This window comes from Brassica napus, chromosome C3 (genome assembly GCF_020379485.1).
Source record: "Brassica napus cultivar Da-Ae chromosome C3, Da-Ae, whole genome shotgun sequence".
In the NCBI taxonomy this organism is placed as follows: domain Eukaryota; kingdom Viridiplantae; phylum Streptophyta; class Magnoliopsida; order Brassicales; family Brassicaceae; genus Brassica; species Brassica napus.
Genome location: NC_063446.1, coordinates 4,967,595 through 4,987,206, shown reverse-complemented (window position 1 = coordinate 4,987,206; position 19,612 = coordinate 4,967,595). Strand labels below are relative to the sequence as shown.

The 19,612-nt window shown below is 34.7% G+C and overlaps 3 protein-coding genes across 5 annotated transcripts; 1 reads left to right on the top strand and 2 right to left on the bottom strand.

Annotated features, from left to right (window-relative positions):
• The first annotated feature begins 3,200 nt into the window (after positions 1-3,200).
• On the top strand, positions 3,201-9,501 carry LOC106386755 (probable sulfate transporter 3.5). 2 transcript variants are annotated; one of them, XM_013826569.3, is made up of 10 exons: positions 3,202-3,685; positions 5,133-5,337; positions 5,526-5,697; positions 5,791-5,856; positions 6,174-6,287; positions 6,507-6,623; positions 6,702-6,828; positions 8,347-8,886; positions 8,994-9,070; positions 9,154-9,501. In XM_013826569.3, exons 1-10 carry the CDS (start codon positions 3,352-3,354, stop codon positions 9,310-9,312), a joined length of 1,911 nt encoding a protein of 636 aa, XP_013682023.2. In that variant the 5' UTR covers positions 3,202-3,351; the 3' UTR covers positions 9,313-9,501. The 2 variants fall into 2 exon arrangements, with proteins under 2 accessions (XP_022554474.2, XP_013682023.2); XM_022698753.2 differs by lacking the exon at positions 5,791-5,856 and having other exon boundaries at positions 3,201-3,685.
• Positions 9,502-9,877: 376 nt separating this feature from the next.
• LOC106386490 (rop guanine nucleotide exchange factor 10-like) lies at positions 9,878-14,258 on the bottom strand. The gene is made up of 7 exons (XM_048752947.1): positions 14,120-14,258; positions 13,650-13,766; positions 13,390-13,544; positions 13,235-13,309; positions 10,821-11,093; positions 10,425-10,736; positions 9,878-10,273 (listed from the first exon to the last, which is right to left on the bottom strand). Exons 1-7 carry the CDS (start codon positions 14,256-14,258, stop codon positions 9,878-9,880), a joined length of 1,467 nt encoding a protein of 488 aa, XP_048608904.1.
• On the bottom strand, positions 13,880-19,546 carry LOC106383492 (mechanosensitive ion channel protein 9-like). 2 transcript variants are annotated; one of them, XM_048752092.1, is made up of 6 exons: positions 19,479-19,546; positions 17,554-18,988; positions 17,343-17,463; positions 16,502-16,795; positions 16,210-16,412; positions 13,881-16,129 (listed from the first exon to the last, which is right to left on the bottom strand). In XM_048752092.1, exons 2-6 carry the CDS (start codon positions 18,903-18,905, stop codon positions 15,889-15,891), a joined length of 2,211 nt encoding a protein of 736 aa, XP_048608049.1. In that variant the 5' UTR covers positions 18,906-18,988; positions 19,479-19,546; the 3' UTR covers positions 13,881-15,888. The 2 variants fall into 2 exon arrangements, with proteins under 2 accessions (XP_048608050.1, XP_048608049.1); XM_048752093.1 differs by lacking the exon at positions 19,479-19,546 and having other exon boundaries at positions 13,880-16,129; positions 17,554-18,982.
• Between the last annotated feature and the right edge of the window lie 66 nt (positions 19,547-19,612).

Genomic DNA, 19,612 nt, shown 5'->3' with positions numbered 1-19,612 from the left:
TTTGACAGTTCATTCACGGGAGCCAAGAAGTAAAAGAAGAAGAAACCAGTGAGTGTTTGACATTTTCTGTCTTCCTGAGTTTTTTTTTCCATTCATTAAACTTGGATTTTGAAGATTATGTGCCTCACATTCTTTTTATTTTGATGGTTGTTAGGTTGAATGAAGATCATTGAATAAAGAAAATGTCGATGCTCCTGAAGATTTGGAGGGTACTTTATATTTCTTTCTCTGATAATTCTAGCGACATAAATTTGAACCTTACAGAGGGTATATTGCAGAGCATCCTAATGATGAGGAAGAGGTGGAAGGAATTGATCTGCACCAGCAACGTTACCCGTGCGAGGAAAGTGACATGGATTACTTATACGACGAGGTAAGCATATCATTAGATGGTTTGCGGTCCATCTTTGAGAGCCGTCGATTGTAAGTGTCTATCGTTTTGAAGTTGTACGACACTAAGATGTAAAGAATTACTAATCACGATTACCTTACTAGCAGAGTTCTTTTGCACAGCTATTGTCAATGTAATTAACACTGAAAATTGATGGTGCTATATTTCATATTTCAAATGCTAACGCAAGCTCCAATGTTGATTCTCAGCTTTAACATGCCAAAATCACAATGCAGTGGGTGTTGTAAGGTAATTCAGTAGGCACAAATGTTCAGTTGAAAAAAATTCTAAACTGTATTTATGCATCAAACTTATCATCCGTAACATACTAATATGTTTTTTCTGTGCTAGGAACCGTTTGTAAATAAATGTCTCGGATGTATATGACTGCTTAGTTTGTTGCTTTTGACAGTGAAATCACTAAACTTGCAATGTGTCAGGACAACAAAAACATCTCAGCTGATGGTTAGCTTTACAATTTCGTTGGTTTCTTTTTCCTATTATGTTGTATGGATTATTTTAGCTAACAAATATCGCAACAGAGCGCTGGCAATAACTCTAATAGATTTATATATACATTTAGAATTGGAAGTTTGGTGAGAACAGGAACAAGTACTTCTGTCACGCTATTGGACAGTTATACGTCATTTCAAGAGAATTGATTTCTTATATTTCCCATAATCAGTAAGATTTTAACTGTTTTGTCTACTTTGCATTCATACCTTATTCTCCATCTAACTACTCGGTGCTACTATATAATGATCAAGTCATTTTCTGCACAAATAGGCAAGTGGAGATGTTACGTTGGGTGCTTGGTTTATTGGGCTTGGCTATACAAAGTCTGTTGTGACTCTAAAACTTTTACCTCATTTAACATTGATTCTGGTTCTTGGGAAAATTGCACATTGTGAATGAAAGGCACAAACAGGGAACATATGTGTAGATGTGTTCGACTCGACATGTAGCGGTATCTGCAGATCCGCTGATCCCATTGTGGAGGTTAACATGCAATGTGTTGACCTGGAAATCATTATTTGAAAGCTACATTTCGAGGCATTTCCTCAACATATAAATAGACCATAGACAGAGTTTGATATTTATAATACTCAGTGATCATGGAGTCTGCAGAAAACAGTCCTTTTGCATATTCTATATGGAACCAAAAGATATGTCCTTTGTTTGATGATTGTATTATGATAGCTACTAACATAGGAGATGACTAAAGAAAGAGAAATGAGTATGAAACTCTTATATGGGTAGCTTTTGTAAACACATTTGAGTTTATTAACAGTTGTGACAAGCAATTATGTTTATAGTAAAGGAAACCCGCCGCACCGTCAATAACAAATGCGCCTGTTTTTTTGTTGTTTGGGATTGAAATAGCTTATGGGTTTTCTAAATCAATATAATTGATTTGACTAAAGCTATCTTGGATGACAAAAATAAGGATTGCAAGTTTAATAACATATACTTTAGACTTTAATTTCAACTAAATTATAATCAGTCTTTTATCCATATCATCTTAGTTATAATCGTAAGGATTTAATAGAATAAATAAACAGTTTCAACAATATTTAATATGTGATTTAATAAACAAAAGAACATGTAGGATTTTTAGGATTCAAAGAGATTGGAGACAATAGTTAATGAATATGAAAAGAATACGAAGTAGATGATGAAAAATGATTCGAGCAAATTAGTGACAACACAGAGCTAAGCGAGATAAAAATATCAATCAATAAAGAATGAAAGAAGAATGAGCAGGGTTAAGTTATTACACAAACCAAAACTAAGGCAAATCAAACGACAGAACGTGAAAACAAATGTAAACAAGACAAGAGGAGATGGTGAAGATAAAATGCATTGAAAAACCGAATGCTAGATTAGTAAGCAAGAAATAAAAATAGATTAAAATATAAAAACTCCTCGCTTTGACACGGATCCCTAGTGATAGTAACATTACGCTCATATTAATTTGAAAGATGTTACTACGTATACTATTCTCAATGGTTTCAAAATTGAACATTCGATTTTGTTCATTCTGAAATTTCAATTCTTTTTCTTCACCTAGTAATCCAAAACACATTCAACTTTTACACATTATAATGATTTTGTTTAGCAAAATTCAACATTTTATTTTTACTGATTAATCATTAATTTTTGCTATATCTAAACTAAATAAACTATATATTTATTTAAAATGCAGAATAATAAATTTTGTATAAAACTGAAATAATTTATTTAATAATATATAATAAAATAAATAATTTTAAATAACGAGAATGATATGAAAATATCAAAAACTTCTAGAAATTGACATGCGGCCTCGATAGTCCATTTTTATTCAACAAGTTAAAACGTTTTTAATAACAAATAATCTTTATCATCAAATTTCTTATTCAGCATGTTAGTTATAATGATTCAACACATCAACTGTACAGTGGCGATCCCAGGAATGAATTTGACTGGGGTCAAAAACAATTTAAGGTGTCATTGTTGGGTTGCGAAGTCGGGTTATGCAGGATCAGAACATCTTATTTAACCAAATCTGCTACCAATTCTTTAATGTTTTCTATATAAAACAAATTTTTATCAAGTTTTTTGTGGTGTCAAGTGACCCCACTCCTCTTCAAGTGGGTCCGCCCCTGCAACTGTACCTAGTCTACGCAATGAAGTGTTGTATAGATAAGAATAGCAGATTTATTACCATAAAAGACGGACGCTATTTACTCACTATGTTGAAAAAAATCCAAAATATCATCTCCCACTTTCTTTGGTCATCCTTCTATATATAACACAACCATACTCTCCAATTCTCTACAAAGCACTGAAAATACAGAAAACAAAACATAAATTATCCCCAAAAAAAATACAAAAACATAAAGGCGAGATAGAGATTTTACCTCTTGCTTGCTTGTTGTGTGTATTCATACATAATTGTTTTTTTTTCTTTTGTAACCATGGAGAGTGATAGAACAAGCTCCTCCTCGTCACCAAAGGGGCAGGGAGTAAACTTCTCGGCCCCGAGAAGCTTTGTTGTAAAATTGAGATCGAAATGTAAAGAAACTTTCTTCCCCGATGATCCATTTAAACCGATATCGCAAGAGCCAAATGGTTTGACAAAAACAAAAAAGACATTGGAGTATTTTGTTCCAATCTTTGAGTGGCTCCCAAAATACAATCTGCAAAAGCTATGGTACGATTTGCTTGCGGGAATAACTATCACCAGCCTTGCCGTTCCTCAGGGTATTAGTTATGCTAATCTCGCCAGTATCCCTCCCATCATTGGCCTATGTGAGATCTCTTCCTTTTTATTTTTATCTATTTTTATGAATTATTAATTGCATCATATGAATATCATTAATTAGAAATAGAAAAGCTAGATTTGGTCATTTTAAATTTGAAAATTTATGTTTCTCAAAGTGATTTCAAATAAAGGTGCAATTTGGCAAATCACATACATATTGAAAAGCGGGGGTGGAAGCCTGGAACCTGGCTGGTTGTGTTAGTTGGTCCTTGCGAAGCAAGTTAACACAGTTCTCAGTCTAGAACCAGGATCTAGTTAATAATTTGGTTGGCCAAGCTGTGAATCTCGGACTGGCTCACCTCTGGAATTAAGTCCACCAGCTCAATCGAATGTGGTTATAGTCATGGACTTCACTTTGATAGTAACCTGGTTCATTTAAGCCTTTTCGTTAAAAAAGAAACTAAATATTTTCAAATTATTATTTTTTAAATATTGATTCTGCTAATTTGATTACTTTCTACATATTATAAAAATACTGAATCTGATGCTCAAAAATACTGTATGAAGCCACTTTGTGTTTGATTCTTCAAGAGTGTTTTTTAATAGAGAAAAAGACAAAAATAGCACTAAATCAAGTTTATGTTCCCAAACTAGCACTCAAGGTCAAAAGTCACAAAAATAGCACTTAATGTTTTATCAAAAGTCACAAACTTAGGGTTTAGAGTTAAAGGGTGGGGTTTAGGATTTAGGGTTTAGGGTTTAGGGTTTAGAGTTTAGGGTTTAGGGTTTAGATTTTAGGGTTTAGGATTTAGGGTTTAGAGTTTAGGGTTTAAGGTTTAGAGTTTAGGGTTTAGGGTTTAGGGTTTAGGGTTTAGAGTTTAGGGTTTAGGGTTTAGAGTTGAGAAATGAGGTTTTGGGGATAAGATTTCGAATTTTGAAAAATTAAAAAATTAAAATTTTCAAAAGATAAACGGTGCTATTTTGGTCATTTTAGTTTTTGAGTGTTATTTTTGTGATATAAACTTAGAGATGTGCTATTTTGGAGATTTGCCCTTTTTAATACCTTGAAACAACTAATATAAAAAAAAAAACTACCCCAGTATTCACAAAAGTGAATTTTTTTAGTTTTAAACAAAAGTGCTTTCTTACGTAAACCATTTATGAAAATTTCATACGGATGAAAATTGAAACCCAAATGTATATATCTATAAAAAGATTCGCTGTTTTTTTGTTTAACCAAAATTCGTAGAGGAGCATAAAACATAAATTAAAACATGAATATGAGATGATCAACTTAAAACCTAAGATAGAAATGATACTGTCGGTGTACATACGTTGTCTATAGAACGACATTTGGTGTTGCCCGACTGGACTTGTCTCATTTTTTTTTCTTACTAATTTGTTCTTGTACACTAATTAAAACCGCTCCAATTGATTTTTATTGAACATATATCTAATAATTCCTTTTTAATGAAAATGATGGGAGTTCATCAGATTCAAGTTTTGTGCCGCCATTTGTGTACGCCGTGTTAGGAAGTTCGAACACTCTCGCGGTGGGAACAGTCGCAGCATGCTCTTTGCTGATCTCTGAGACATTTGGTGAGGATTTGTTGAAAAAGGATCCTAACCTCTACCTTCATTTGATCTTCACCTCCACTTTCATCACTGGTGTATTCCAATTTGCTTTGGGCTTCTTCAGGTTTTATTTATCTTTAGTCTATATATACAATCTCTATCTAGTTATTTTTAATCACAATGTCACGGTGGATAATCTAACCATCTAGTGGCTTTTGCTCTATCTTTATTACGTTAAAAAGTTATCTTTTAGTTGTGTATTAGTTTTTTTGGGTCAACATTGTATATTAATTAATGCATGCATGTATATAGGTTGGGGATATTGGTTGATTTCCTGTCACATTCGACCATAACGGGCTTCATGGGAGGAACAGCTATAATCATTCTCCTCCAACAGCTTAAAGGCGTCTTTGGTCTAGTCCACTTTACGCACAAAACTGATGTCGTTTCTGTTCTCCACGCACTCTTCACCCACCGTGATGAGGTCTCACTTTCAACTCTTTTTTAAAGTAAAACATAACCAATAAACGGTATGGTGTCTAATTGTATTATCTTGGGAGGGTGTTACTTGGTGCAGTGGAAGTGGCAAAGTGCACTTGCTGGGCTCTGCTTTCTTATTTTCCTCCAATCTACTCGATACATCGTATACTTTCTTCTTTTCTCTTTATTTTATTTACTTAACTGCTTTATCCGTTTATTTGAGACAAAATCATTGAACCCTCCCAAATCTTCCACTATTCTATTTTATTTTTTCCTTTTTGTCCTCACCGTTTTACATACCCAATTTGACCTTTGACTTTTGATTTTTGGAAGGAAAAAATATTAACTTGAATAATTTATGTTTACCATAGAAGTCTATTTTTCCTTGTTTTCTCCGTATATTCTAGTATATATATATATATATAATTTTTGTATAGTAAAAATCAACTGAAATTGTATAATATGTTATCACTGTTGCAGAAGAAAATAAAACCAAAGCTATTTTGGGTATCAGCAATGGGTCCAATGGTGGTCGTCCTTGTGGGTTGCCTAGTTGCTTATTTGGTGAAAGGAACAGAACATGGGATCCAAACAGTGAGAAAATTTCTTTGATTTTCTGCATACCAGCAAGGCATTATGTAAATACAATAACAAACACACACCAACTTTGACTTCACGGACTAATTATAAGACTTCAGAAACTAGGGTGTCTAGAAAGAAACTAGGCTTCTATCTTGTAACAAAAACTGATGAAAAAAAAAAATCTTGTAACAAAAACTAGGGTTTCTACTAATAGTATGTTTCTGCATACAGGTTGGGCCTTTAAAGAAAGGACTAAACCCTCCTTCCATTCAATATTTGACCTTTGATGCCAAGTATCTACCGTTGGTTATTAAGGCCGGAATAGTCACTGGGCTCATCGCTATGGCTGTAAATAAAATTTTCAATATAGCTAATACCTGACTTATAATATGTGTGATTTTAAAAGAAGATGAATATTAATCTCAGGAAGGGATAGCGATCGGAAGAAGCTTTGCTGTAATGAAGAACGAACAAACGGACGGGAACAAAGAGATGATAGCATTTGGTCTTATGAACATAATTGGCTCCTTTACTTCTTGCTATTTGACAACAGGTAATTAGATTTTTTTCAATACATATTATTTATACCATAATTAAGTGTTATGTTTATCGCAAGTCTTTTAGGTTGGGGTTCTTATCGTAATATAAGATATGGTCTCTTAGATTTTAACTAAAAACACTAAGAGACGTCTCTTAAATAAGAGATATAAGAGCAACATTATTGCTAGGACTAATTTTTGAGTCCTTAGCTTATTTTATTATTATTTTTAAGTTAAGAAACAATGTTAAGAGACAATAGCAAAAATGCAGATTATTGCTGGGACTTTATGTTGTCTCTTAGTAAATAAATTGTTTATTTTAATAAGTAATGACATATAAAAGATGTGTTTAAAATAAAACATATAACATTAAAATTGAAAACATAAGAAAATTACAAAGTTGCAAAAAAAAAAATCACAAAAAAAAATTACAAACAGAAAATCATACAAACATCATAAATAAAAGCAAACAAACATTTTATTCAATTCATAGAAACTTAACGAGAGTAGCTTCGATTTGGGGTTGCAATCGGCGGAGATCGGTGGCGGAGATCAGTGAGGAGTGAGCGAGATAAAGGAGACTCGTTTCGATTTGGGGTTGCAATCGGCGGAGATCGGTGCGGAGTGAGCGAAATAAACGAGAGTAGCTTCGATTTGGGGTTGCAATCGGCGGAGAAGCAGAGTCGAATGGTTTCGCCGTCAAGAGAGCATAGGAGAGAAGATGAAAGTGATTTCGAGAGCAAAACTCGGCTTTACCCTACACCATTAAGACAACCAATCTCATGCTGACGCATGGCATTAAGAACGCGTCCAAAAACTTCTTAATTAAACTACGTCTCTATTGTTTATCAGCATTTTTGATTCAATTTTTAACCCCTAATTACTAAGAGATGAGTCTAAGACCCGGCGATAATCTTGCTCTAAGAGCAGCATTAACCCTGCCTCTTAAGTTGGTTCTTAAGAGGTGGGTCCCACAGTTTTAATAAAAATCGCTAATGTTCTTCGGTAAGGGGCGCCTCTAACTCGGTCTTAGCACTGTTCGCAGGCCTCACTGACACGTGGCGGCCCGCGATTGGTTAATTTTTTTATTTTTTATTTAAAAAAAAAACAAAAAAAAATTCACCTAAGAAACCGTGCAAGGGTTAATGATGCTCTAAGAGACGTCTCTTAGCTTTTTAGTTAAAAGGTAAGATACCGTATCTTATATTACGTTAAGAACCTCAACCTAAGAGACCTGCAATAAACATACTCTTAAATATCTTATTAAACATGGTCTTAGGTACATCAAGTGTGGATTGCTTTCTTGAGTTTGAATAATTTTCTTTTATGCTTAGTATTCTTTTTTGTTCCAAACGAACTCACAACTTCTAGAATTTGAAAATTAAAAAAGAAAGACTACCATTCACATTTTTCTTTGGCGTTTCCGGTTAAAATTTGCAAAGAAATATTAAGAAAGAAAAAAACTGAAAATGTTTTACCTCTCAAAATTGTGATTCACATTTGCTAAGCTAAATCTTGTGTGGAACTTTTAGGGCCATTTTCAAAGACAGCAGTGAACTACAACGCGGGAACAAAGACACCAATGTCAAATGTAGTAATGGGCCTTTGCATGATGCTTGTGCTTCTTTTCCTCGCGCCTCTATTCAGCTACACACCACTCGTTGGTCTCTCAGCCATCATTATGTCAGCCATGTTAGGCCTTATCGACTACGAGGAGATGTACCAACTCTTCAAGGTTGACAAGTTTGATTTCCTCGTCTGCATGTCCGCCTTTTTCGGTGTTTCCTTCCTTAGCATGGACTACGGCCTTATCATCTCCGTTGGGCTCTCCGTCGTGAGAGCGTTATTGTACGTTGCACGGCCCTCGACTTGTAAATTGGGAAGAATACCAAACTCGGTTATGTTTCGTGACATAGAACAGTACCCTGGTTCTGAGGAGATGGCTGGTTATGTTATCCTTCAATTGGGTTCTCCTATCTTTTTTGCTAATAGTACTTACGTACGTGAAAGAATTTTAAGGTGGATTCGAGATGAACCTGAAGAAGTCGAGTTTCTTCTCCTTGATCTCTCTGGTGATCCCATTTATTTTTTACACATTAACAAACATATATCTCTTTTTGTCACTAAATATATTTTCTTAATTCATTTTTAATTGCTAATGAATCTTGTTGTCTCTTAGGTGTTTCAAGCATTGACATGACAGGGATGGAAACACTACTTGAAGTGCGGAGAATCCTTGTATCAAAAGGCATCAAGGTTTATACCCTTCACTTTTAATTTAAATTCGTCTTTTTAATAATTTACGATAAGAGTTAAAGATTATGTATATTTTATTGCAGATGGTGATAATAAATCCAAGATTTGAAGTCCTAGAAAAGATGATGTTATCGCATTTTGTAGAGAAGATAGGAAAGGAGTATGTGTTCTTATCCATCGACGATGCGGTCCAAGCATGCCGATTTAATCTTTCCACCTCCAAATCGGAACCGTGTTCCTAGTTATTAATTAGTTAAAGTTTCTAGTAAAAGTCGTATTGGGTTGTGTGGCTTTAATGTAATGTGGTCGAAACAATAACTAGTTTCATGAGTTAGACCACCCTATGTATGATTGCTCTGGTCCCATTTGTAGCACTAAGAAATCAAGAGGAAAATATTCATAATCCAAGTGACTCAAGTCTTGGTGTACCATTAAAAGATCATGTTGGTTGAGCCGGACGTTGTTTTTTAGAGGTACGCTTTTAATAAATAAGATAGTTTTTCTGTAAAAAAAAAAGAAGAATATCAGGTTTTTGATACACTATAAATATTAAATACGAGTATGCGAACTTCTAATATTTTAATTCACACAATCAATAAATAAACTCTAAAAACGAGTATTTGTCTCCATTGAATTTCATTTCTATTTTTTTTTTTTTTCGAGTTTGATTTGTTTTTGTTCACAATTTTTTTTTTTTTATGCATATTCTCACACACTTTAATTCCCCTACTCTCTTCCTCTCTCTCTCTCTCACACTCTTTGTTATTTATTCTTCAATGCTCTATTGTACTATACCTGCTTTCACTATCAGTGTCTCTCACTCGGGCTTCTCAAGTTCTCTAACTTTGCAAGATATGAGAGTTTCATTGGTTGAACTCTAATTGGAGACTTCATAATCTCCTTCTCCTGCTCAGCTTCGTGGAATAGCTCTATACCACTCGTCGAACTTTGCTCCGTATCTGATGAAAATCTCCATCCTATCAAGTCCGCAAGTTTCGTTGAGTTTGGCGTTACTGCTAAAACCACCTTTTCGGTTTTCTCATATTCTGGTTCTGCGTCGCTTTCAAATCTTCTCTCTGCCTCCATCAGCTGTATGTGAACTAGCACATCAGCTTCAAGAACATCCTCTATTCTTGACATTATCTTCGCAGCCAGGCTTTCTAATACCCTTGAATAGCTCTCCAAAATAGCATGTCCCACGTCCTGTAAAACCCATATATATATAACAAACTCTTATTTAGTTTCGGTTGTTTCGTCTCAGCGGTCACTCGACTCGAACAAGAGACTCTTAACACAATGACTAGAGTTGTTTTCAGTTAAGCTAACGACCTTTGGTTTTTGTTTTTTTAGTTACCTTGTTGTTTTTAATCTTGGAGATTTCAAGTGAGGATTGTAGAATCTCAGGGAATTTTTGTTTGAGCATAGCCAAAATGGTCTCAACTCGGACCTCGAAAAGCTCCCTCTTCTCTAAGCTAACAAAGGATCCCCACTGCTCTTTATGGTTCATCTTTCTCTTCCAGATCACCATGGAAGATTCAATCCTGTTCTTTAGATCCAGAACTTTGTGTTTCGTTGACAAATCACAGGAAGAAAGAAAGTAGCCAGGATCAAAGTATTCATCTGTTATACTCTTGTAAAGGAAATCCCCCAGGCTTGTCTTCCCCTTCTACAAGACACAACAATTATATATTAGCTGATTTAGCTTACTACAATAATTAAAAGGGAACACTCATGATGAAGAAGCAGTAACCTTTGGAAGAGAATCAATGTAATTGTCAGGAATGTGCATTTCAGACAATACTTGAGCATTGATGGCTGTGGCGGCTTTAAGGACTTGTGCCACAGATTCTTTCTGACTACGCAAAAATTTACGTGATTCCTCAGACAAACCATCCGGTGGGACCTTAACAACTGGTAACAACCAGTTCTCATCCTTCCTCCAGTCTCCATTGTTCTCTGTATTCTCAACATCTTTTTGGACATACCAAATGTCTTTATGATCCTTGAACTTGTCCAAAGTCTCCTGCCAAATGACTAGTTGTATTAAGAGTTATATTATACTTTTAAAAAGGATTTCATTATTTCAAATTCGATATCTTTTAAAAAAGGAAACAAAATATTGTCAAGTTATATTATACATTTAAAATAAAAAGTAAAAAAAAACTAGTTACAGAAAAAAAAATTAAAAAAAATATTTTTAACGTCGTCAGCAAAACACTAAACCCTAAATCCTAATCCATAAACCCTAAATCTTAAACTCTAAACCCTTGGGTAAACCCTAAACCCTTGGGTAAACTCTAAACCTTTGGGTAAACCCTAAACCCTTGGATAAATCGTAAACTCTAAATAAAAACACTAAACCCCTAAAACTCTAAACCCTTAAACTCTAAACCTTAAACCCTTGAGTGTTTTAGTGTTTAGTGATTTTGATTTACAGTTTAAGATTTATCATAGAGTTTAGGGTTTACCCAAGGGTTTAGGGTTTAGGGTTTAGGATTTAAGGTTTAGGGATTAGGATTTAGGGTTTAATGTTTTGCTGACGACGTTATTTTTTTTTTTTTTGTAATTACTACTACCTCCGTTCCCGAAAGTAAGATGTTTTAGGTTTTTTTTTGTTCCACAAAGATATATTTTCTATATTGTTAAGGTACTTTTTTATACTTTTGATGAACATTAATTGAGAATATTTGAATTGATTAAATTTCATTGGTGGAAAGTTATTGGAAAGTGTATAATAAAGTAAAAAATAAATTAAATTATAAACATTTATTAAATTCTTAATAAGCGTGCATACTTTAGAAATACTTTAGAAAATCTTACTTCCAGGAACAGAGGGAGTACTATTTTTTATTTATTTCTTTTTACCTATTAGTTTTAAAAAGATAATATAATTTGACAATATTTTGTTTCATTTTTTAAAAGATATCAAATATGAAATAACACAATCCTATTGGTTGGTGAACCTAGAGGTTTACCCTAGGGAGTGAACCCTAGAATAAATCTTGTATTAATAGAATGTCACTACACGCAAAATAAATGACATAACTTGGGTTCACCTTCTAGGGTGAACCTTTAAATTCACTCCACCCTTTAGGACCAATCAAAGTGACACATAAATTATTAATTAAAAAATATTAAATTAAATAAAAAATAGCTACAAAAAATAAAAACGCTAATTTTAACGACGCTAACGCTTACAGCTAAACCCTAAACCCTAAATCTTAATTTCTAAACCCTGTACCCTAAATTCTAAACCCAAATCCAAACTCATAAACCCAAACCCTATACCCTAAACCCTAATCTTAGACCCTAAACCCAAAAACTAGACTATAAACCTAAACTCTATACCCTAAACCCAAGTCGTAGACCCTAAACCCAAACCGTAAATCTTAAACCCAAATTATATACCCTAAACCCACCTTAACCATAAGTCCAAACGGTAAATCCTAAACCCAAACCGTAAATCCTAAACCCAAAACCTATAACTAAACCCTAATCCTAGACCGAAAACCCAAACGGTAAACCCTAAACCCAAACTCCAAACTTAGATGCTATATGGTTTGGGTTAAGGTTTACGGTTTGAGTTTAGGGTATAAGACTTGGGTTTAGGGTATAGGATTTCGGTTTATAGTCTATTTTTTGGGTTTAAGGTATATAATTTGGGTTTAGGGTCTAGGATTAGGGTTTAGAGTATAGGGTTTGGGTTTAGGGGTTTGAATTTGGGTTTAGAATTTAGGGTATATGGTTTAGAATTTAAGATTTAGGGTTTAAGGTTTCTCTGGAAGCGTTAACGTCGTTAAAATTAGCGTTTTTATTTTTTGTAACTATTATTTATTTAATTTAATGTTTTTTAATTAATAATCTATGTGTCACTTTGAATTTTGAATGGTACTAAAAGGTGGGGTAAATTTAAAGGTTCACCTAAGTTATGTCTCAAAATAAAAGTTATAACAAAGAGACGCACCTTATTTATATATATATATAAAGCGTTATTTCTCAAAAGTTGTGATACAAAAAATCATAATAAATGGTTGTAGCTCAGATAAATATGTATTTGAGTTAATATTGTATTTATATCTTTAAATAAAACAAAAAATTATTTTTATCCTTGTTTTAAATAAAAATCAAGTGGTATTCATTGCAATGCATGCAGTTAAAACTCACGAGAAGAACCGAGTCAAGCTTGCGCAAGGCTGGAATGTTCATCAGCAGATCATCTCTCTTTTTTGTTACCATGATCTACAATAGGTAAAAGGGTCACGAGGAGTTATTGGTTAACGATGTGCGTAATTAACTAATGACTAATAATCTGCATTCACCTCAGTGAAATCCCCAGTTTTGGCCACTTGTTTAGAAGGAACGAACTGGACAATGTGATCAACCACAGATAGTAACCAATTCATTTCTTTCCTCCAAATCTTTTTTCTCTTCAGATCCATAGGCTGCAATTTCATGTGCTCTCCAAACATCGAATCTGCCGATACAAACGCCACGCATGGTTTGTGAATTATTTACCAATTAAAATAGGTATAGACATTATAGTTTTAGCTATGGTGCAACTTTAAGGTCAAATATTAACCAGCGAGGTTGGTGATGGCATTTGACAAAGCTAATGCAGAGGTCACGCCTTTCTCACCACCTGACATGTCCTCTCCAAGCAGTAGTTTTGCGAATCTTTCCCTCATCATTTCCATGTCTGAAATAGTGAAACGTATATGAACACATATATGGTGCAAGGAATCTAATATGAAATAATTTAACCTACTATTGACTTTAGATGTAACACATCTGATCAAATATTAATAGAAATTTTAACATATATATAGCCAGAAATTATGAGCTAAACAGTTATTTAGCAAATGAAATATATGAATTTATGAACACATATATGGTGCAAGGAATCTAACATGAAATAATTTTAACCTACTATTGACTTTAAATGTAACGCATCTGATCAAATATTAATAGAAAATTTTAACATATATGTAAACAGAAATTATGCGTAAATAGTTATTTAGCAAATGAGATGTATGAATATGTGATGAATACCTGATGTCCTAGCTTGTTTGCCTCTACGAGATGATGATGCAGGATTCATCCCATGTATGGTCAGTTCCTGCTCAGGGATTTGCTTGGAGTCCCTGCGAGAAGGGAAGGATGAATGTCCTTTGTTCCGACCATCAAACATCTTTCTAAAACTGAAAGATCTTGGCCAGCTTAGTTTACGTCCTAATGTCCGCACCATTCCCAATTACACCTCTCAGTTGCTCTCCCCACACACTTTTTTTTATTTTCTCAAATTGTATATACCCAAAAAAGAAGCAAATGCAATTCACAAATGGAGGAGAAGAAAGCCAAAGAGACATACATATCAAGAACTAGTATTTTCGTTTTCCTTTGTCTTTGTTCTTTCACCACCGCATGAAACAAACAAAACAATAATCAAAGAATTGCAAAAAATAGTTTATGTTATCCATGTTTTTTAGTTGGTGCAAATGAATGAAATAGAGAAATGTTGATGTACTTTTTCTTGGGCTGGAGAGACAACGTGCGGTGCATGTTGTTAAAAAGGAATTGGAACGGCGGTTAAGATGCTATTTTATCTTTAAACTATCCATATATAATTTACCTCACGCTGTTCCAGTTTAGTAGCTTAAGTATTTGTACTTTCACAAAAAAAAAAATTTGTAGAGAGGCATAAAACATGCATGTTGCTTAACATGCCTTATGTAAACGCTGTCCAGACAACTAGGCAATTATAAGAAAGATTTGGAACATATGGAACAACCATAAAAAAATCATAGTGAGATGTAGAAACGAGCAGCAACTTTTAAAGTTAAATTTAATTAATCTTTTTCAACAACATTTGTATATAGATCCATATAAACGGTTGTTAACTTATGTTTTTTCTTTTGCAATTTTATGTTTTAGGTTCTCATAACGGTAAAAACATATTTATATTCACTTTCCTTTTTATTTATTATTTTAGGCTAGGCCTGGATCTATAAAACCATCTGAACGGATATTGAATTAGAAGAGATTGGATACTCAAATCCCGATCGGGTAATACCCGATATCCGAATGGTAAAACATACTACCCCAGATCACTATAGGCTATATATCATGATCAGTCATGTTCAAAATGGACTTGCTAATTTCAAATTTATCTTCTGAAGAGGGGTTACGTAGTTGAGTTGGGAGCATGTAAGACGCCGACCATTTATCTTTTCTTTTCTTTTCTGAACTGCCGCGCGCCGACCATTTATCAAATCTAAACATTTCTCTGTATATCCTATTAATTAAAAGGATTTGGTTTTTAACATGCGATATGGTTTAATCGTTTACTCACATCGTGTATTTTATCATTTTGAAAAGTCGTTTGTGATCATTGTCACCTAACAAAAAATGTTTGATAATTTCTAGTTTCCTTAAGAACATGCAAGGATTAAACATGCAAATAAATATATGGTCTAATCTCCCAAGACGAAGATAAATCTAGTCATCGTCATACTTGAAGACCACTTAATAGGTTTTAGACCCAATCCCCATCTGGTTATTATAGTCCTATTGTGGGCCTCCAATATCCAAGAACTACATGCTACTTGATGGTACTGACTGCATACAGTAGAACGTCTAGAAACAATAAAGTTTTACATTTTACAGTTACTCAAATATGTTTTAATACGAGTTTAGGATTTAAAGACATACGTAATCGGAAATTAATTCGCATGCTATTATAACACGAAGCAAATCATGTTGTAATAACAAGTACTAGCTAGTGGAAATTATCAATGCAAAAGGAAAGAAGGAACAAATGATCATTTTTGACCGGTGAGATGAACTTGTTGAGGAAGAAGTGTGTAATCGATCTCTAGCTCCTCGAGGATTCGCTTGAGGGTGATGACCATCTCGGTTCTCCTGAGATTCTTCTCCGCGAAGTTTTGGAAGTTGATGGTGTGTTGGAAGAGCACGTTCAAATTCAGCTTGTTCACGTTTTCAATCGCCTTCACCATCAACAATGGTTCTGGATACCAATTGTGTGGGTTCTGCACCAAGTATCTGACCAAAAAACACACACCAGTTTCTCGTCAATAAAGAGTGAGTAAGTGATTTTAAGATGGTTTTGTTTTGATACTTACTCTGCTACTTTTTCCTTGAGAGTGGCGATTTTCGCGGCTGGGGTTGAGAATGCGATGGAAAACTCTACTGAATCTCCCATATCCGGACTTCTGTAGAAGTTGCTTATTGGTTTTGATATCAAAGTCGCATTAGGATAGAAAACTTTCTCGTTGTCAATCTTGAGGAACACGGTCGTTAATAGATGTATTTCTTCAACCAGCAACTTCAAAAATAAAAAAAAAATAGTTATGATTTAGTGTTTTTAAAATGAGTAGTGATATAATGAGGAAACAAATGTCAAGAGTTGTTTACTATAACTCCGTCGATAACACAACGATCACCGACGTCATAAGGGTGCATCACGAAGACAAACACAAATGATTCGAAGATATTCTTGCAAGTGCTTCCGATCATGAAAGCAAGTCCCACGAATTGCGTGGAGAATACCAATAGAAACTTGGTTGTTGCTATATCCAGAAGTACCAACCAAACGATGAAGGTGATGACGGACATGACTCCGGTTATAAGTTTGTCCACCTGTCGAACCGCTGTTTTCGTGTCGTTCAGTGAATGTCCTAATGCTTTCCGACTTGTGTAAACGTTGATCTGTCAAACAATGGCAACACATGATTACACCACTAAAGGCTTGTTAATTTCTCCACACAGACATGGACACAAAAACTAAGGTTTTTACTTTAGCTGGGTTAAATAAAATTAGCATTTAAAAAATGTTTTGCGCTAACAACATTTTTTAGTTTAACCAGAAAATATAAGTTTTTGTTACTCTACATTACATTTTATCCTTGATTATACCAAACATATATTAATTAAGATCTCTGTGAATTAATAATATGGAGATATTAGTTGCTCAATTAACTAACTGAAAACCGGAATGTATATAAAACTACACCAATCTTTTTTTTTTTTTTTTTTTTTTGTTCACTAAAACTACACCAATCTATAATGTATAAAAGTTGATATATGGTCATTTACACATCCTTAAAATATACATTTACAAAATTATTAATGTCCAAACTAAGTTCTAAAACGTGTTAGTTTTGCCTAATGATTTTTTTTTAACCTCCCAAAACCTAGAGAAAAATGCTATAGTGGCCATGGAAACTTTTATAAATGAAAAATGTTTGAAAATTACCACCCATTCTGTAAAAGCATTGCGTGTAATTTTCCCAGTCTCGCCACCATCTATCAATGGGAGTACAAGGTCCACCTCTTCCTTGATCATGAATCTTAGCAAGTCATCTTCCTCAATGTAACTGAAAATTAAAAATCAAATTCAAGTTTGGATATTAAGATGAGGACTAGAAAAAAAAAAAAAACAGAATATTGTGTCCATGATGACTTACTGAGAATTTGGCTGAGCAACATTGTTGAAGATATCATAAGCAGCAGCCACAGCCTCCATCTCATTAGTTATCTCTTTATCAGTTTTCTCTTTCCGATGAGTGACTTCATCTAAAGTGTTAGATATGGTCGAGAGACCTGACGCTCCCACGGCTTCCATCAACACTCTCATTGTCCATGCAGAGACCTTCTCTTGTTTCATCTTGTGAACTTTTCCCATATCGAGCACTTTCTTCTCTTTCACCGTTCCATTGGTGCTGGTGAAACTAAGATGTCCCGTGCTTGGCTCGCGCCCAACTTTCTCCGCCTCTTCTATAAGAGGAGGTCCCGAGAGAGTTTGGAGAATGTACTGGTGGAAGACAGACTCTTGAATCCTCTCAAAGAAGTTTCTGACGTTGAACTTTGAAGCAAGAACTTTCAAGGCAAATGTCTTCACCAAGAAAATGATTGACCCGACCAGAAGAGAGACAATGGTCCAAGTAATTTTGTCTAGAAACTTCTTGGTCTTACGAGAGCGTGTATCGTCATCGTCGAATAGAAATACCCATGCAACAAGAACCAAGCTGAACCAAATGAAGACTTGAACGTTCTTTTTCAAACCATGCACAAAGTACAAAACCTTTTTACGTAGGAGATAGTTCCTTTCTATGATGAACACCACTATATGCATGAACCAGTTCGTCACGAACATGCCGCTAAGCGTCACCATCACGAGCACGCACCATTTCCAGACTTCTAGTCCCCAAATGCAATGCTCCTTCATCCTATCAATGGTTAAACTCACAACCAAAAGGCACAGAATGGCAACAAAGATTAACAACTCAAGCAGAGCCAGAGGATTCATTACACTACGTTTCCCTTGGTGTAGCTTAACCTTTTTGTAGATTTCTTCATTTTCATCAGCTTCGTCTTCAGAAACTTTACTCAGAGCTGAGCTAATGCTCCTATTAGATCGGTTACTTTGTGAAGCCCTGTTGAAAGAAGCTCTTGAAAATGAAGCTGCACCAAAATGTTCCTTTGGGGTTGTTCCACCATTCTCCTCTACTATAGTCTTATCGTAACGGTAAGACTGTTGTTGCCCAAACCTTGAGTTGGATTTGGAGTAAACTGATCTCCTCCGAGTTAGACCTTTAGTGTTAGGACTTGGAGTCTTAGGCGGCTTGTGAACGCTACCAGAGAGCTTGTAGATTTCAGGGGCGGGAATGCTTAACGGCTCCAGTTTTGTAGTCCCTGTGTTTGGCTTTGGTGAAGCCGCTACGTTGGAAGAAGGAGATGCTGTTGGGTCTTTAGATCCTTCTTTCTCTGGAACATTGATAACAATGTCACCTCCGTTGCTGATTTTCCTATCTGCCATCCCTACCTCCAACCAATAATTTTGCAATGTGATTTGACGTGAATGACTCTCAGAAGAGCCCAAAAGCCATAAAGGACCAATTCCTAAGAACACAAGAGTAGGAAAATGTACTAATGATTAGATCTATCACAAATCCTACAAGGCTAGAACAGAGATCTTCAAGAAAGACCATTTATTCCAAGTAAATGAGTATTTAGCTAGTAAAAACAATACACATGAACACTTTAAATAAACCACCATTCCCAAAACAAATATGCATATTCACAGAAAAGAAAAACCAAGAGTGCCCTCATATGAGCTTATTAATAGCAGTTATACAAAAGTTATCAACATTTGGTACCAACTCAGCCCTTGAGCGAGAAGAGCAAAAGAATATATGCAGTCGCTACAAGAGATGACTACAAAGAACAAAAAAATCACCCAAAACTGTCTGGAAATAAGAAGCTACGATGACAAAACAGAGCAGGTAAGAAACTCTGTATCTTTTTGTAGAAAAAAAAAGAAGACAAACTTAGAGAAACATTGAAGGAACTTAAAAGACAAAAAGGCAAAAGACTGAGAAGAAGATCTTACAAGGACACAGAGAGCCGAAGCAAGGAGTGATCTTGGACTTCAGTCACTGTCTGGCAAAGTTCACTCCAGTTTAATTGCATTTTATAAACCAAACGAGTTCTAGATTCATACAGAACAAAACAAATGGGCGGCAA

Bases quoted from the DNA above. Each gene is read 5' to 3' on its own strand.
- LOC106383492 (XM_048752092.1), bottom strand. From the start codon at position 18,905: ATGGCAGATAGGAAAATCAGCAACGGAGGTGACATTGTTATCAATGTT. The intron at 17,464-17,553 runs GTAAGTCATCAT...TTTAATTTTCAG, and splicing joins GTTGCTCAGCCAAATTCTCA to TTACATTGAGGAAGATGACT. The intron at 16,130-16,209 runs GTAAGTATCAAA...TTTTTTGGTCAG, and splicing joins CTCAAGGAAAAAGTAGCAGA to ATACTTGGTGCAGAACCCAC.
- LOC106386490 (XM_048752947.1), bottom strand. From the start codon at position 14,258: ATGTTTGATGGTCGGAACAAAGGACATTCATCCTTCCCTTCTCGCAGG. The intron at 13,310-13,389 runs GTGAATGCAGAT...TACCTATTGTAG, and splicing joins AAACTGGGGATTTCACTGAG to ATCATGGTAACAAAAAAGAG. The intron at 10,737-10,820 runs GTTACTGCTTCT...TGTGTCTTGTAG, and splicing joins ACATTGATTCTCTTCCAAAG to AAGGGGAAGACAAGCCTGGG.
- LOC106386755 (XM_013826569.3), top strand. From the start codon at position 3,352: ATGGAGAGTGATAGAACAAGCTCCTCCTCGTCACCAAAGGGGCAGGGA. The intron at 5,857-6,173 runs GTATACTTTCTT...TCACTGTTGCAG, and splicing joins TCCAATCTACTCGATACATC to AAGAAAATAAAACCAAAGCT. The intron at 9,071-9,153 runs GTTTATACCCTT...ATTTTATTGCAG, and splicing joins TTGTATCAAAAGGCATCAAG to ATGGTGATAATAAATCCAAG.